The 19,355-nt window shown below is 47.3% G+C and overlaps 1 protein-coding gene across 1 annotated transcript in view; it reads right to left on the bottom strand.

Moving 5' to 3' along the window:
• Positions 1-19,355, bottom strand: part of exoc4 (exocyst complex component 4) — a 707,051-nt gene that overhangs the window by 526,150 nt on the left and 161,546 nt on the right. The window contains exons 7-8 of the mRNA XM_072471115.1: positions 16,674-16,819; positions 2,514-2,602 (exon numbers count right to left, since the gene is read on the bottom strand). Coding sequence (XP_072327216.1) covers positions 2,514-2,602; positions 16,674-16,819 — 235 coding nt within the window. The remainder of the gene's footprint in view (positions 1-2,513; positions 2,603-16,673; positions 16,820-19,355) is intronic.

Here is a 19,355-nt window from a genome sequence, read left to right as displayed (position 1 = left end):
AATGCCAAATAAATGTAATGAATGGGTAATTCAGCCTTTAAAAAAAAAAGTGAATGGGTGATAAACATATAAAGCAGCAAGAATTATGGAACAATGACGAGGTTTAAAAATGGATCAAATAAGTCCCCATAAGCAAATAGAACTCAGGGAAATTAGATTCAGAAATTCATCAGAGCAATTTTGAGGGACGGTGATGGGGAGGTGAGATGAAGCAATGGTCCACTTTGGTTTGAAGTAGATTTAAATATTCCTGTAAAGTGAATTGTTACTAACTATCCAGTTGGTTCAATTGCTCTGTTTTATTACCTTTGCTCTCGAGTCGCTGGGTATCTTTATGATACCGCCACGAGGTTCAAGTCCGAGTAATGATCAATAACTCAATACACCGATTAGTAAGATTCAAATCAAAGCACATTTATTATACACAGTAATCGCTACTCATGCACAAATTCTACGTCTAAGCTACTTCTATAACTAACAGGCCTATACTTAACTTCGGACTGGCCCACCAGGTCAGGGGAACAAATGGCCTTTCGTTCGGGTTCTGAGTCTGCGGGATTCGAAGTTGGTACGGATTGGTAGCTAGGAGCGCCTATCTCGTAGCGAGTGTTGAATTAAGACTTACTTCTGTCGGCGGTCACTGCACCGGTCACGGTCAATGTTGGTTCGTGTTGCTGGGTGTCCCGGGCAGGACGAAGAGAGAGAGCTGAAGAGAGCTGATGAGAGCTGAAGAGGGCTGAAGAGAGCCCGATGTGAACTTGAGGGTTAACTCTTATAGTCCCCAGGGGTTTCCCGCCTTTGTCCCAATCGCTTGGTTCGATTTCTCCAATACTGGAGCGGTTCCCTGATCGATGGGCGGTCTTGAGGTGCTCGTTCACCTCCTTTGTGTTGGCTCCTGCTGGCGCCGGGGAATCTGGCTTTGCTTTGTGTGTCCCAAATGTTACTTATTGTTCCCGGGGATTGCTCATCAGTATGTAGATGGCTGCTACATTGTTATGCTGATGGTCGCTGGTATCGATGTTGTCTGGCCTTTTGCAGAGTTAAATACACAGCAAACCTGCACCTGCTGGTTTCTGTCTATGTTGGCTGACTTTCCCATCAGCCTTTGCCGTTCGCCATTTTAAATCGGGAATTGACCAATTTAGGTGGCTACAGAATCTTACAGGGCCATCAATTCAAAATACTAAATGATGATTATATAGTGCTGATTCTGCAAGAACATGCGTTAATGTAAACAAAAATTTAAGCCTTACATAATTTTTGTTAAAGATCTAACTACCTAAAATAAATTCTATAAACTGATGTCATGACAAGTTGGAGGATTTACTAAAGTCTGATGACAGAAAGGGAAGTGAGTGAGTATCAGGGAGTACCTGCCATATACAAAACTTCAGTATAGAAAGAAGAGAATATTCCTGAATCTGGTAAATGCAAATGTTGCACATGAATTGTTAGTATTAATTTTATGCCAAGCGGAGAAACAAATAATTTTTTTTTTTAAATCACGATTTCAAGTGCTATCTATTTTCTAACATCAAGCATGTTGTTGGTACTTTTTCCACGTTAAAAGATACCCAAAAACATAGTCATGGTATTTGGTACGTAACAAAGAGCAGCTCCAGGTTCATTTTACCAAACTATTTTATATTACTTATTCAGGACATCAAAAGTTTGAGATACATTTTTAAAAAAATTAAATATTTACCAAAAACAAAAGGTAACTTGTTTGCATTTTAACCAAACGAAAGAATTAAATAAAAACCAACTGCAGAAAAAATTAGTGCTTTTGAGCAGCAAAAGCTACAAATGTTGATATTAACATTTGTACAACTTAGTACATACAAGGAATGATAATCTTATAAAAATAATCAAATTTTATTCACATATGAGTCAGAAATTTGCACGATAACACAAGTCAGTACTGAACTGTTTTCGTGCTGGTATTGAACCAAACTCTACCTCCTTCTTCACATGGACATAAATAATTCCATCAACTACCTGAACAACAGTAGGGCGTGCCCTGTGTTCAGGCCATCAGTAATATCACAATTAACATTGATAATAGATAATGGATGGAATTTACAATGCAGAAGGAGGTCATTCGGCCCATCGAGTCAGCACCAGCCCTTGTAAAGAGCACCCCACTGAAGCCCACGCCTCCACCCTAGCCCCATAACCCGACCTAACCTTTTGGACACAAGGGGCAATTTAGCATGTCCAATTCACCTAACCTGCACATCTTTGTACTGTGGGAGGAAACCAGGGCACCCGAAGGAAACCCACGCAGACACGGGGAGAAAGTGCAAACTCCACACAGTCACCCGAGGCCGGAATTGAACCTGGAACTGTGAGGCAACAGTGCTAACCACTGCGCCGCTGTGATAAAACCTTCAAGCCTACTTGAGAACACCAAAGAGCGTGCAACAATGATTGCATTTACGATGATGCTACATTTCAGAATTCTGGGTCTGCAGTTCAGCATGTGACAAGTACACAACCTCTAATGAATTTACCTTGTAGCTCTCCACTCTTGCTGTACAGCTCCCGTCTTTGCTCACGCAGATATGCGCTCATACTGATAGCGTGTGAAGATGACTCAAACCTGCAATCAAACAAAGTCTATTGAAGGATGTGCAAGTTATGTTCTATGCGTCTGAACAAATGTTAAGTGATCAATATTAATATGCTTTCGAATCGGAAATATTGCACATCAAGTTCATATTATGCAACTGGTGTTAAAAATTCAGTGAGAGGAGAGATGTGCTGGTGACCATATTTTCACAAGACCAGAGAAGTCAAAAAAAGCTTACTTTTTTTTTAAATCAAAGGTTTAAAGCGAACCGAGACAAGTATGTCATTCCATAAATTTAAAAATGTGGACCAAGATCAAGAGAAAGGGTTGCTGGAACATGGAGTGCTCTGTCACAGGAAGTCAGGGCAGACGCCATTTCAACTTTGAAGAAAAAAAGTGGAAAAAGGCTTGAAGTAGAGGAGAAGAAGATAAGGCCCTGGTAAGTGAACAGGGCAATGGGATTTGTGCCAAATTGCTCTATCCAAATGCCAGTCATGTGATGAACAGGACCTGCCAGCGAAGGCTCTGATGTTGGCTGCTACCAGCCCAAGACAAAGAGTTCATACACAATCATAGAACATAGAACAGTACAGCACAGAACAGGCCCTTCGGCCCTCGATGTTGTGCCGAGCATTGTCCGAAACCAAGATCAAGCTATCCCACTCCCTGTCATTCTGGTGTGTTCCATGTGCCTATCCAATAACCGCTTGAAAGTTCCTAAAGTGTCCGACTCCACTATCACAGCAGGCAGTCCATTCCACACCCTAACCACTCTCTGAATAAAGAACCTACCTCGGACATCCCTCCTATATCTCCCACCCTGAACCTTATAGTTATGCCCCCTTGTAACAGCTACATCCACCCGAGGAAATAGTCTCTGAACGTCCACTCTATCTATCCCCCCTCATCATCTTATAAACCTCTATTAAGTCGCCACTCATCCTCCTCCACTCCAAAGAGAAAAGACCTATCTCCCTCAACCTTTCCTCCTACGACCTATCCTGCAAACCAGGCAGCATCCTGGTAAATCTCCTTTGCACCCTTTCCAATGCTAATGGTGGGTCAAAAGACTTTGTTCTATGCTGTAAAAACCTTCAGAGTTAAGTATCCAAGTTGGCAGTAACCACTTTAAGCCAACTGACAGTGAAAAAGAATTGCTCTCTAAACCACCCAAAGTGAATCTCATGAAATAGGGAGTTCCATTTGGGAATGAGTATGTTATTGCAGCACAAGCCAGGGCATACAATTTATTTACTCTGTCAACTCTTTTTTTTAAATACATTTTATTCAAGATTTTTGGCCAAACATAACAGTACGTAGTGTTTCTTTTACACAACAATAAAGCAATATAAATAACAGTGGCCAGTTTTAAGCAAGTAAATAAATAATATATAAACAAAAATAAAACTGAATGGCAACTGCCTTGTCCAAAATAAATACTCTCCAAAAATACAATCCAACAATCCAATATACAATTACCTATAACAACTACCTATACATATTATACATATACAATAACATCTCTGAGAGTCCGTTCGATTCCTCCCCGCCCCCCCGGGTTGCTGCTGTTGTCTACTTCTTTTCCATTCCCTCTATCTTTCTGTGAGGTAATCGACGAACGGTTGCCACCGCCTGGTGAACCCCTGAGCCGAACCCCTTAACACAAACTTAATCCGTTCTAACTTTATAAACCCTGCCATGTCGTTTATCCAGGTCTCCACACCCAGGGGTTTGGCTTCCTTCCATATTAACAATATCCTGCGCCGGGCTACTAGGGACGCAAAGGCCAAAACATCAGCCTCTCTCGCCTCCTGCACTCCCGGCTCTTCTGCAACCCCAAATATAGCCCACCCCCAGCTTGGTTCGACCCGGACCCCCACCACCTTCGAAAGCACCTTTGCCACCCCCACCCAGAACCCCTGTAGTGCCGGGCATGACCAGAACATGTGGGTGTGATTCGCTGGGTCTCTCGAGCATCTCACACACCTATCCTCTACCCCCAAAAATTTACTGAGCCATGCTCCAGTCATATGCGCTCTGTGTAACACCTTAAATTGTATCAGGCTTAGCCTGGCACACGAGGACGATGAGTTTACCCTACGTAGGGCATCAGCCCACAGCCCCTCCTCAATCTCCTCCCCAGTTCTTCTTCCCATTTCCCTTTTAGTTCATCTACCATAGTCTCCCCTTCGTCCCTCATTTCCCTGTATATGTCCGACACCTTACCATCCCCCACCCATGTCTCTGAGATCACTCTAACCTGCATCTCCTGCGTCGGGAGCTGCGGGAATTCCCTCACCTGTTGCCTCGCAAAAGCCCTCAATTGCATGTACCGAAATGCATTCCCTTGGGGCAACCCATATTTTTCGGTCAGCGCTCCCAGACTCGCAAACGTCCCATCTATAAACCGATCTCTCAGTAGTACTACCCCAGCTCTTTGCCATGCTCCAAATCCCCCATCCATTCTCCCCGGAACGAACTTATGATTGTTTCTTATCGGGGACCGCACCGAAGCTCCCGTCCTTCCCCTATGCCGTCTCCACTGCCCCCAAATTTTCAATGTAGCCACCACCACCGGGCTTGTGGTGTATTTCTTTGGTGAGAACGGTAACGGTGCCGTCACCATTGCTTGTAGGCTAGTCCCCCTGCAGGACACCCTCTCCAATCTCTTCCACGCCGCTCCTTCCCCTTCTCCCATCCACTTACACACCATTGAAACATTGGCGGCCCAGTAGTACTCACTTAGGCTCGGTAGTGCCAGCCCCCCCCCCTGTCCCTACTACGATGCAAGAATTCCCTCCTCACTCTTGGGGTCTTCCCAGCCCACACAAAACTCATAATACTCTTCTCGATTCTTTTGAAAAAAGCCTTTGTGATCACCACCGGGAGGCACTGAAACACAAAAAGGAATCTCGGGAGGACCACCATTTTAACCGCCTGCACCCTACCTGCCAATGACAGGAACACCATGTCCCATCTCTTGAAATCCTCCTCCATCTGTTCCACCAACCGCATTAAATTAAGCCTGTGTAATGTACCCCAATTCTTGGCTATCTGGATCCCCAAGTACCGGAAGTCCCTTGTTACCTTCCTCAACGGTAAATCCTCTATCTCTCTGCTCTGCTCCCCTGGATGCACCACAAACAACTCACTTTTCCCCATGTTCAGTTTATACCCTGAAAAATCCCCAAACTCCCCAAGTATCCGCATTATCTCTGGCATCCCCTCCGCTGGGTCCGCCACATATAGCAACAAATCATCCGCATACAGAGATACCCGGTGTTCTTCTCCCCCCTGAGTACTCCCCTCCACTTCCTGGAACCCCTCAATGCTATGGCCAGGGGTTCAATCGCCAGTGCAAACAATAACGGGGACAGAGGGCATCCCTGCCTCGTCCAGCATTGCAGCTGGTCTTTTTCCTTCTTTAGGAGGAGCGATATCGTTGCCTCTGACATAGTCGGGGGCAGCTGCCCCCTTTCCCTCGCCTCATTAAAGGTTCTCATCAGTAGCGGGGCCAGCAAGTCCAAATATTTCCTATAGAATTCAACTGGGAATCCGTCTGGTCCCGGGGCCTTCCCCGCCTGCATGCTCCCAAACCCTTTCACCACTTCCTCCGTCTCAATCTGTGCTCCCAGTCCCACCCTCTCCTGCTCCTCCACCTTAGGAAATTCCAGCTGATCCAGAAAGCACATCATTCTCTCCTTCCCATCCGGGGGCTGAGCTTCATATAATCTTTCGTAAAATGCCTTGAACACTCCATTCACTCTCTCCGCTCCCCGCTCCATCTCTCCCTCCTCATCTCTCACCCCCTCCTATCTCCCTCGCTGCTCCCCTTTTCCTCAGTTGGTGGGCCAGCAGCCTGCTCGCCTTCTCCCCGTATTCGTACTGTACACCCTGTGCCTTCCTCCATTGTGCCTCTGCATTACCCGTAGTCAACAAGTCAAATTCTACATGTAGCCTTTGCCTTTCCCTGTACAGTCCCTCCTCCGGTGCCTCCGCATATTGTCTGTCCACCCTCAGAAGTTCTTTCAATAACCGCTCCCTTTCCCTACCCTCCTGCTTTCCTTTATGTGCCCTAATAGATATCAGCTCCCCTCTAACCACTGCATTCAGTGCCTCCCAGACCACTCCCACCTGTACCTCCCCATTATCACTGATTTCCAAGTACCTTTCAATACACCCCCTCACCCTTAAACGCACTCCCTCATCCGCCAATAATCCCATGTCCATTCTCCAGGGTGGACGCTGTTGTTTTTCTTCCCCTATCTCCTGGTCCACCCAATGTGGAGCATGATCCGAAATGGCTATAGCCGTGTACTCCGTCCCAGTCACCTTTGGGATCAGTGCCCTTCCCAAAACAAAAAAATCTATTTGTGAATAAACTTTGTGGACATAGGAGAAAAACGAAAACTCCTTACTCCTAGGTCTACTAAATCTCCAGGGGTCTACTCCTCCCATCTGCTCCATAAAGTCCTTAAGCACCCTAGCTGCAGCCGGCCTCCTTCCGGTCCTGGACCTCGATCTGTCCAGCCCTGGGTCCAGCACAGTATTAAAATCTCCACCCATTACCAACTTCCCCACTTCTAGGTCCGGGATTCGTCCTAGCATACGCCTCATAAAGTTGGCATCATCCCAGTTCGGGGCATACACGTTCACTAATACCACCGCCTCCCCTTGCAATTTGCCACTCACCATCACGTATCTGCCCCCACTATCCGCCACTATAGTCTTTGCCTCAAACATTGCCCGCTTCCCCGCTAGTATGGCCACCCACCTGTTTTTTGCGTCTAGCCCCGAATGAAACACCTGCCCCACCCATCCTTTGCGTAGTCTGACCTGGTCTATCAGCTTCAGATGCGTCTCCTGAAGCATAACCACATCTGCCTTAAGTTTCTTTAGGTGTGCGAGTACCCGTGCCCTCTTTATCGGCCCGTTCAGCCCTCTCACATTCCACGTGATCAACCGGGTTGGGGGGCTCTTTCCCCCCCCCCCCCCCCCTTGACGACTAGCCATCTCCTTTTTCAATCCAGCTCCTCACCCGGTTCCCACGTAGCCGTATCTCCCCCAAGCGGCGCCCCCCCGCCCCGACCACCCCCCCCCCCCCACATACCAGCTCCCCCTTCTCCCCAGCAGCAGCAACCCAGTTAACACCCCCCCTCCCGCTAGATCCCAAACTAGCGTAATTGCACACCCCATGTTGCTCCCAGAAGTCAGCAAACTCTGGCCGACCTCGGCTTCCCCCCGTGACCTCGGCTCACACTGTGCGAGGCCCCCTCCTTCCTTGTTCCCGCCGTGATTACCATAGCTCGGGAACAAAGCCCACGCTTCCCTTTTGGCCCCGCCCCCAATGGCCGGCGCCCTCAGCTCCTCAACCTCCCTCCCCCCCTCCCCCACGACATGGGGAAGGGAGAAAAGTTACAGGGTCGCAGGATTAACAACTTGGGAAGTCATCTCTTCCCTCTTTTCCCCCCCTTCATCACACATATTCACCCCCCCCCACACTTTTTCCCAAACGTTCTTTTTATGGCCCGCTCACTCCAGTTTCTCCTCGACAATAAATGTCCACGCCTCATCTGCCGTTTCGAAGTAGTGGTGTTTCCCTTGATGCGTGACCCACAGTCTTGCCGGTTGCAGCATTCCAAATTTAATCTTCCGTTTGTGCAGCACCGCCTTGGCCCGATTAAAGCTTGCCCTCCTTCTCGCCACCTCCGCACTCCAATCTTGATATACGCGGATCACCGCGTTCTCCCACCTACTGCTCCGAGTTTTCTTTGCCCATCTGAGGGCCATCTCTCTGTCCTTATATCGGAGAAATCTCACCACGATGGCTCGAGGAATTTCTCCAGCCCTCGGTCTTGGCGCTATAACTCGATAGGCTCCCTCCACCTCCAGCGGACCCGTCGGGGCCTCCGATCCCATTAACGAGTGCAGCATCGTGCTCACATATGCCCCGACGCCCGCCCCTTCTACACCTTCGGGAAGACCAAGAATCCTTAAATTCTTCCTCCTCGCATTATTCTCCAGAACCTCCAGCCTTTCCACACACCTTTTGTGTTGTGCCTCGTGCATCTCCGTTTTCACCACCAGGCCCTAGATGTCGTCCTCATTCTCAGCAGCCTTTGCCTTCACGACCCGAAGCTCCTGTTCCTGGGTCTTTTGCTCCTCCTTTAGCCCCTCAATCGCTTGTAATATCGGGGCCAACAGCACCTTCTTCATCTCCTTTTTGAGTTCTTCCACGCAACGCCGCAGGAACTCTTGTTGGTCAGGGCCCCATATTAAACTGCCTCCTTCCGACGCCATCTTGCTTTGTGCCTGCCTTCCTGGCCGTTGCGCTTGAGGATCCACCGCAATCGGGCCACTTTCCTCTCTTTTTTCCATCTGTGTCCAGGGGGGATTCCCTTCTGGATTCCAGCACAGTGTTTTTTGCAGTTAGAATTGCCGTTGGGGCTCCTATCAAGAGCCCAAATGTCCATTCCACCGGGAGCTGCCGAAACGTGCGACCTAGCTGGTCATCGCCGCACCCGGAAGTCCTACTCTGTCAACTCTTAATGCATATCTGGAATATAGAATACTGGTCATCATAAAAGGTACCTACCAAAACATTACTCTGCCCCTTCTTGAATTACTCCCGATACCCTGTCCCTAGTCAACACCACCTTCTGCAAGTGCAACACCTGACCCTTTTACCTCCACCCGTGCTACCATCCATGCTGTTTACGACTTTCTCCAGGTGAAAAAGTGACACTTTTACTTCTTCCAGTTTAGTGTTCTACATTTGTTGATCACAATTTCTAAACATTGCAGAGGCCAAACAGAAAGGGCGATTGCTTTACAGCACACCTCCATTCAATTCACAGCGTGACCCCAGAGCTTCCAGTCACTTGGCATTATACTTTTCACCCTGCTCCGTCAGTCTTTTACTCTGCACGCAACTCAACATTTCCTTAGATTGCCATCCTGCTGTGGTGGAGAGGCTCAAATGTTCCATTGACCGCAAGAGCAGTGCTGACGGAAATCTTAAGCTCCTAGCAGGATCACACATGACGGTCGGAGGGGAAGAACCAGCCATAGCACAATCCAAACTGAGACCTCAACGGCAGATCAGGATGAAGGCTGCAAAGAAGGAAGATCCCTGTCGTCGAAGTTCCCATGACACTGGAACTGGACCTACCCCTACCCTCTGTCAAGGACTGTGCGTTTGCTGATGTGCAACAGCATACCCACATTAAAAGATGTCCCGCACCAGGCATCTGCTAACAGGAAACTAGCATACCCCCTTCACAGACCAACCCTGTGACAATTAATGAGAGGCGACAGGGACAGGACCATGAGATCTGGAAGTCCCTTGCTTCGGACCAGCACGTAGTCAGTGGAGTTTGATTCAGTCGTCTCACTCTTGGAATAGTTACAAGAGAGCATTTTGAGAGCTTTCTTGACAACTGAACAGCCATTTTCAGGATAAATACTGCTCACCCAGCACGGGAAAAGGGCTGGTGAAGGTACCCGAAAATAGTCAGTTTTAATTTTATTCATTTAGGGATGTGGATGTCGCTGGTTAGGCCAGCATTTATTGCCCATCCCTAGTTGCCCTTCAGAAGGTGGTGGTGAGTTTCCTTCTTCAACCACTGCAGTCCTTCAGGTGCAGGTACATCTATTATGCTATTCGGGAGGGAGTTCCATGGTGTTGCCCCAGCATTTTCCAGTATGCCTGATGTTGCTTCTGGCTTGCCTTCCTGCACTCTTCATTGAACCAGGTGGATCCCCTGGCTTGGTGGTAATGGTGGAGTGGGGTATATGCCGGGCCATGAAGTTGCAGATTGTGATTGAATACAATTCTGCTGCTGATGGGCCACTGCGCCTCATGGAATCCCAGTCTGGAGTTGCTAGATCTGTTCAAAGTCTATCCCATTTAGCACGATGGTAGTGCCACACAACACGATGGAGGGTATCCTCAAAGGAGGGTACCCCCAACCTGGCTGGACAACCGCATCCAGCAGCTCATCTACCGAAGGACAGAAAATCAAAGTTAGACTCAATTTTGGAACCTGGAATGTAAAAGCAGCTGATGGATAATGAGCAAAGCAATCAACCGGAGCAGAGAACTGCGCTTGTTGCCTGTGAACTCAGGCACTTCAACATTGACATCGCTGCCCTCCGAAGAGCAGGCGATGGGAGGCAGAGGGACATTGGCAGTGGTTACACCTTCTGGAGAGGAAAACCAGAGGATCAGCCCAGGACACATGGAATTGATTTCACCATCAAAACCAAACTCATCAACCCACTCTTGGAGCTCCCAGTCAGCATTAACGAGCGCCTCGTGACCCTCATCTGCAATCTGCCATGAACAAACAGGCAACAGTCCAGAGTGCTTTCACTCCCAATCACTGCTGCCAATCATGAGTCCAAAGGCGGTTTCTATTCCACACTAGACACCATACTCTCCAACATCCCTGAGGAAGATAAGATCATCCTCCTTGGGGGCTTCAACTCCAGGGTTGGAAAGGACTCTCAAATCTGGAAAGATATCACTCTCAAATCGGGAAAGAATTCATCAGAATTGAAAGAGTTGGGACTTGCAACTCCAACTTGGTTCTCTTGCATGCCAAATGCGCGCAACACCAGCTGGTCATGTCTAACACTGTCAACGCCACCACCATCCTCAAGAAAGGACACAAAGCCAACTTTGGGAACTAACGAGGATCCTCCTTGCTCTCCATCGCCAGGAAGATGATCGCGCAAATCCTTTTTCGCCACCTTTTCCCAGTCTCTGAAGATATCTTCCAAAAAGCCGGTGTGTCTTCTTACCAAACGTTGGAACAGCGGACCAATGATTTTCACTGCTCGGAAACTCAAACGGAAATGCCAGGAGCAAAATCAACCATGCTTTCTGGCCTTCATCGATCTGACCAATGCTTTTGACCAGTGCTATGAAGGATCCTGTCAAAGGCCGGCTGTCCAGAGAAATTCATTAACATTCTTCAATTCTTCCCCCGCAAGATGTCGGCAACAGTCTTCACCGATGGAAATAAGACAGAAACCTTTGAGGTTAAGTCTGGAGTCAAACAGGGATTTGTCATCGCCCCCAACCTTTTCTCCATTTTCATGACTACCATCCTTCACCTTGCCAAGAGCAAGCTTCCAAGTGGAATGGACATCGTCGACAGGATGGACAGAAAACTTTTCAAACTTAACCGGTTGAAATTCAAGAAGGAAACAACATTGATATCGCACATAGAACTTCAGTATGCAGTTGACATCGACCAAAGAATCAGTCTCAGTCTCAACCTCAAGAAGACTCAAGTCCTTTACCAACCTGCTCCAGGGCAAAATCTGGTCTCTCCCCCCATCAAGATCAACGGAGAAATGCTTCAAAATGTGTAACATTTCACATACGTGGGGAACCACCTTGTATCGAAGGCTGAAACCGATGCGAAGATCCACATCGTATCCAATCGAAGAGCACCTCCTTCAGAAGCCTAAGGATGAGTCTTTGATGACCACGACATCCCGTGCTGACACCAAGATCCTCGTGCATATTGTGGTGATCTTCCCAACTCTTCTTTATGGCTCAAACTTGGACTATGTACAGACGCCATCTCAAGGCCTGGAGGGGAACGATCAACAATGTCGGAGACGGATTCTCCACATCAGCTGGGAGGACAGGCGTATTCACATCAATGTCCTTGAAGGAGCCATGCGCACCAGCATCAAGGCGATGATCATCATGTCCAATCCCACTGAGCCGGCCACGTGCTTAGGATGTCAGAGTTACTACTTCCAAAGCAAATCTTCTTGGCCGCGCTCAAGTAAGGCTTCCAAACAAGGGGAGGGCAAAGGAAGCCCTTCAAAGTCACCCTGATGGCTTACTCAAGAAATACAACATCAGCTTGGGCGGCCCTTGCTCAGAATAGATGCGCTTGGAGGTACCTCCGTTTGAAGGGACACAATTCTTCAAGGACACGCGACAGAAAGAGGAGGCCCGGAAAGGGAGCCTAAAAGAGGAATACCAGCGATCTAGAGTCCAAGGACCAATCCCACTTCGCGGAAACACTTGCCAAGCGTGTGGTTGAAGATGCGGCTGGTGTGAAGATAAACAAAGTGCCAGGATTCCGGTTTCATAGAATCATAGAATTTACAGTGCAGAAGGAGGCCATTTGATCCATCGAGTCTGCACCGGCTCTTGGAAAGAGCACCCTACCCAAGCCCACAACACCACCCTATCCCCATAACCCAGTAAACTCACCCAACACTAAGGGCAATTTTTTTGGACACGAAGGGCAATTTAGCATAGCTAATCCACCTAACCAGCACATCTTTGGACTGTGGGAGGAAACCGGAGCACCCGGAGAAAACCCACGCACACACGGGGAGGACGTGCAGACTCCGCACAGACAGTGACCCAAGCCGGGAATCGAACCTGGGACCTTGGAGCTGTGAAGCAATTGTGCTAACCACTATGCTACCGTGCTGCCCTGTTTCAGTCCTTCCCAATTTTCCTCTCCAAGGCCTTTTTTCGTAAGGTAGATTCGTTAATCTCAGAATTTGTGTGGACAGGGAAGGTGCGAGGGTGAAAGGGGCTCTGTTGCAAAGGCAGAGGCGGGAAGGGGGCTGGCACTCCCGATTTTGTTGCGTCACTATTGGGCAGCGAATGTGGAGAAGGTGAGACGATGCTGGGAGGGGGAATGGACAGAGTGGGTCAGGTTAGAGGAGGAGTCAAGCAAGGGTACGAGCCTGAGGGCTCTGGTGACGGCCTCGCTGCCGCTCGCCCCGAGGAGGTATACGAAGTGTCCGGTGAAGGAGTCGTCTATAAAAATTTGGAATCAGCTGAAGAGGCACTTTAAACTGGGTCACATGTTGGTGATGACTCCAGTGTGGAGTGGACGTGGAAACGATGTTTCCACTAGTAAAAAACACTAGAACCAGAGGGCACAGCCTCAGACTGCAGGGACCATCCTTTAAAACAGCAATGAGGCGGCATTTCTTCAGCCAGAGGCTGAAACTTAAAGGCTTTGTGTTAGAACAAAATTAATGAGTGAACAGCGCAAATTAAGGGGTATGATTTGATGGAAATTACTGAGACATGGTTACACGGAGACCAGGTATGGGAGTTGAATATCTAACTGCAAGGCCTGGCTAGAGTGGACATGGTGAGGATGTTTCCACAAGTAGGAAAAACTAGAACCAAGGGCACAATCTCAGACTGAAGGGACGATCCTTTAAAACGGAGAGGAGGAGGAATTTCTTCAGCCAGAGGGTGGTGAATCTGCGGAACTCTTTGCCGCAGAAGGCTGTGGAGGCCAAATCATGAGTGTCTTTAAGAGAGAGATAGATAGGTTATTTAATAATAAGGGGATCAGGGGTTATGGGGAGAAGGCAGGAGAATGGGGATGAGAAACATATCAGCCATGTTTGAATGGTGGAGCAGACTCAATTGGCCGAATGGCCTAATACTGCTCCTATGTCTGATGGTCTTATGGTGTGGGAATGAGTTTAGATATTGGCAGGTGCGAGACATTGCGCGCAAAGAACTGCCTTTGTTCCCTCAGGTGCCAGAGTATACGCTTTTGGAGAAAATGTTGCTCCTGGTTGAAGTGGGGGGTGAAATGGCAGGGTTGGGGATATGGGTGGTTGGGGGAGCAGGGCACGGCCTTCGTGAAAAGGATCAAGTGGAAGTGAGAGGAGGAGTTGGGAAGGAAGATAGGATGGAGACTTTGGTGCAAAGTAATGTGCAGAGTGAACTGAACCTCCTCCTGCACAAGGATAAGTCTTACACAATTTAAGGTAGTGCACAGGGTCCACATGACCCAGGCCCGGATGAGCGTTTTTTTTTCCGGAGGTAGCGGACGCGTGCAAGAGGTGTGGGAGAGTGTGGGCGAACCATGCCTACATGTTCTTTGGGTGTGAGGAGCTGGAGAACTTTTGGGAGGCGCTGTTTGGGAACTTAGCGAGGATTGTAGGAGTTGAGATGAAGGATAAAGATGGTGGCAATCTTTAGTGTGTCTGAGGTGCCGGAGCTGCTGGAGGGGAAGGGGGCCAGTGTCGTGGCCTTTGCCTCTCTGATTGCCTGGCAATGGATACTTTTGAATTGGAGGTTGGCCATGGTCGGGAGATTTGTACATGTTCCTCGGGTTGGATAAAATCAAATTTCACCTGAGGGGGCTGACCGAGGGCTTTGAGGTACAGTGGAGGCCGTTCATGGCTATATTTGGGGAGTTGTTTGTTGTGGGCAGTGAGGGGGTGTGGAGGGGGGGGGGGGGGGAGGGGAAAGAGAGAGAGAAATGTTCAAACTGTATACTCTGTTGGATGTTAACATTGTGTTATTTTGTTGAATATGTTTGGTACAAAATATATATTTTTTAAAGATGATGCGGCTGGCTCTATGATATAGCCATGCAAGAACCCACAGGACGCATGACCGTAACACGGAGATTCTTAGGCAAATAATCATACTCATCGCCGAAGAAGGTGAAGTATTTTTCAGCCTTTTGACTCAACATCTGAGTTGAGCAATTTTGGATCAGGACCACTGCGCCCATTTTCCAGACAGCAGCTGCTGATCATGATACAGCTTTTCTAATTTTCGGCTCCTTCAGACCCAACTTTTGTTTTCCTTATTGTCCCACATGAGCTCCTTGCCCAGCCACACTGATCCTTCGCTTTGCAATCTCTTCCATCTTCCACGCATTGTGTTGTGCTGTCCTTTCTTCTCCTTATCACTTTCCCGGTCATTGTCTTTGCTGAAGCCCCATTTCATCTCGACGTTTTTGCAATTCTGATGATAGGCCATCAACTTCAAACATAAACTCTGTTTCTCTGTCCACAGTTCTTGCCTGGCCTTCTGAATATTCCCAGCATTTTCTCGTCTATTCAGATTTGCAGAATCCCTGGAATTTTGCTTTTACATTCACCGGTCTTTTTGAAAGTCAACAAGACTGCTATGTGTTTTCAGCATATTTAGCTTTTATTTCACACAACCAGAATTTGCAGCGTTTTTTTCCTAACCGGTTTAGATTTTATGTGTCCCAAAAAAAGTTCATTCTTCTCAAACCATTCATGCTTAATCTGTAAAATATTGCGTTGTGTTTATAATTTGATAGATCACATGGAAGTGACAAAAGTAATATTTTCAATACACATGGGCTTTCAGAACCTGCAAGATTGTTTTAAGCATCAAATCAATAATAACCATTGCTTCTATCATCACCCAAGGGCCCTTTCAAAACCATTTTTATACACAGTTCCCTTGCTATAATACTCACTATTATAATATGCAATTTTTATGATTCCCTTGCCAATAGAAAATTCATCTAAAATACCACTGCCGCTGCAAGCCAGCCTCAAGCAAGATGATTTGTTCATCAATTCTGAAGAGCGAATCTACTGTACAAAAGAGATTCTGTTCCTTCCCAAAACAAAATTCAACCAGTTATTTCAGGACATGCACTGGCCCTTTTTAAACAGAATTGTGGATGTATATACACCACATGGATTACAGTGGCTCAACTCCACCTTTCCATGGGCAATTGGGGATGGGCAATAAATGCTGGTCTTCACAGGGATGTTCATATCCCAAGATCAAAGAATAAAAGAAGAATGTTAATACTGTCTACATCAATAGCAGAGGCAAGATTACAAAATTGTTATTTTCGAAGATAAAGTGCAATTAATCTGTGAAATTAGCCTCACGACAGCTAAACTTATCTTTTTTCACTGTAACCATTGATGAAATTAATGCAAAAGTTAAAAAGGATTAGGTAACCCCGATTCTTAGGTTTTCTCCTGCGACCTCACCGTGGCTGCTTCTGATTTTGTCCTTTAATTCGGCAGAAGAAAATGGTTCAGAGGCTCTTTTGTGGCTATCATTGACATTTCTCCAATTGTGACAAATGGAGGACAGCTTCCCAGTGCTTGGCGAGCCTGACTCACATTTCCTCCACACCAGCACATCAACAACCACAAACTGCAAATGTACAGAAAGGTAATATCCACGAAAGGAAAATGAATCATTTTTAAAAAAACTTTTTCAACTGAGAATATTGAGGGATATCCTTATATTTTCTAAGAAACACACAAAAAATCAAATGAGCTGCATTATTCTTACTTAAAGAGGGACATTTTGGGCCTCTGAGGTCTCTTTTTGGCAAAGAATGCTGCAAAATCACTCCCAGAGCTGGCATAACTGAGCTGTGATGAAGGTTCAGAAGCTGTTCGAGTGTTCTTCACATCCAAGTATTCGGTCAACAGAATCTATGAATGACAAAATGTTAAAAGGAAATATTACCGTAAACAAACTCATGTTAACTTTACAACATAAGTTGTGACTTGTTGCAGAAAGTTTATGTCATTTATTGTTTCTTTCTTATACCTTCCTGCACAATTTATACCAAGGATAAAGATACAAACAAGCCCATACATAGACACCCATTCTGTAGCACTGAAGAGTAGCACTGGGCGGCACAGTGGTTAGTACAGTTGCTTCACAGCTCCAGGGTCCCAGGTTCGATTCCCGGCTTGGGTCACTGCCTGTGCGGACTCTGCAAGTTCTTCCTGTGTCTGCTTGGGTTTCCTCCAGGTGCTCCGGTTTCCTCTCACAGTCCAAACATGTGCAGGTTAGGTGGCTTGGCCATGCTAAATTGCCCTTAGGTTAGGTGGGGTTGCTGGGTTACGGGATAGAGTGGAGGTGTAGGCTTTAGTAGGGTGCTCTCCAAAACCCAGTGCAGACTCGATGGGCTGAATGGCTTCCTTCTGCACTGTAAATGCTATGAGCTCCACAGCAATCTAGTTTACTCTTAAAAGCCATCAGAAATGGCCCAGCAGTGGCGGCATGTGGCGCAGTGGTTAGCACTGGGACTACGGCGCTGAGGACCCGGGTTCAAATCCCGGCCTTGGGTCATTGTCCATGTAGAGTTTGCACATTCTCCCCATGTCTACGTGGGTTTCACCCCCACAACCCAAAGAAGTGTAGGTTAGGTGGATTGGCCATGCTAAATTGCCCCTTAATTGGAAAAAAAAGAAATGGCCCAGCAAGCCAGTCAGTTGTATCAAACTATGAAAAAAATCTAAAAGGAATGAAATCAGAAGGAACAGCCGTCATCAACCCAGGCACTGGAAATGAGAAGACCTCCATGCTATCACCTGGGAACTTGTGCCAAAATTGGGAGCTGTCTCACTGACTAAGCAATGGCCCGGTGTGGTCATACTCACAGAATCATACCTTACAGATAACAATCCAGACACCACCAACACCATCCTATGCAACCGGCAGAACAGACCCAGCAGAGATGGCAGCATAGTTGCGAAGGAGCTGTCCTTGGAGTCCTCAACATTGACTCCGGACCCCTTGAAGTCGCATGGCATCAGGTCAAACATGGGTAAGGAAATCTCCTGCTGATTAGTGGAAGCACTCAGGCTGGCAAAGTGCAGAACGTACTCCGTGTGGGTGAACTCAATGATCATCGCCAAAAGTGACTCAGCAGCACCAGTAGACTGAGCTGTCTGAATCCTAAACAACTCTAGCTGGGAGACTGGGAACTGTCTCGATCCTCTGAATGGTACATGGTAAGGGAACCAACAAGAGGGGAAAACATACTTGACCTCATTCACATCAAACTACATGCGGCAGATGCATCTGTCCATGACAGGATCAGCAGATATCACCATATTCTGTAGATGAAGTTCATTCTTTGCATGAAGGATACCTTCCATAATGTTGTGTGGCAGTGGCACTACCATTGTGCTAAATGGGATAGATTTCCAACAGAATTAGAAGCTCAAAACTGGGCACTGTGGGCCATCAGCAGCAGCAGAATTGTACTTAGACACAATCTGTAACCTCAAGATCTGGCACATCCCCCACTCCACCAATACCACCAAGCCAGGACATCAACCCTGGGTGAATGATGAGTAAAAGGAGGGCATGCCAGGAGCAGCACTAGGCATGCCGAAAAGTGAGGTGTCAACCTCGTCAAGCTACAAAGGGCCACCTGCATGCCAACATCATAGGCAGCAAATGATAGACAGAGCTAAAAGATTCCACAACCAACCAATGAGATCTAAGCTTTGCAGTCCTGCCATATCCAGTCATGAATGGTGATGGACAATTAAATAAATCACTGGAGGAGACCACCACACATATATCCCCACCCTTAATTATAGGGGAGTCCAGTGCATCAGTGCAAAAAAATAAGTCCGAAGCCTTTGTAACAATCTTCAGTCAAAGATGCCATGTGAATGATCCATCTTAGCCTCCTCTGGCGATCCCCAGCATCACAGATGCCAAACTTCGGCCAATTCGATTCACTCCATGTGATATGAAGAAATGGCTGAAAGTGGATACTGCAAAGGCTGTGGGTCCTGGCAACGTTCTGGCAACAGTACTGAAGACGAGGGGCAAGGGGTCAGTCATTTATAAATGGAAATGAGGCACAATCTTTTCATTCAGAGGATTGTGAGACTTTGGAACTCGCGTCCTGAAAAGCAGAGTCTTGGAATTTATTTATGGCAGAGGTGGATAGATTCTTGGTAATCAAGGGGGGTGACAGGATCTCAGCAGTAGGTGGTTTACAGATTTGGGGCGACCTTTAGATCAGTTATGATCTTATTACATGGTGGAGCAAGCACAAAAGGCTGAATGGCCTACCCATGTTCCGTGTTTGTATTTCTGTCCGTAATCCCTCGCAAAACTGGAGTCAGTGGAAAATACGAGAGAAAACTCTCCACTGGTTGGAGTCACCTCTAGCACAAAGGAAGATGGTTGGAGTGGTTGGAGGTCAATGCTCTCAGT

The sequence above is a fragment of the Scyliorhinus torazame genome, chromosome 13, assembly GCF_047496885.1.
Source record: "Scyliorhinus torazame isolate Kashiwa2021f chromosome 13, sScyTor2.1, whole genome shotgun sequence".
Lineage (NCBI taxonomy): Eukaryota > Metazoa > Chordata > Chondrichthyes > Carcharhiniformes > Scyliorhinidae > Scyliorhinus > Scyliorhinus torazame.
This window is presented reverse-complemented; position numbering and strand designations above follow the sequence as displayed.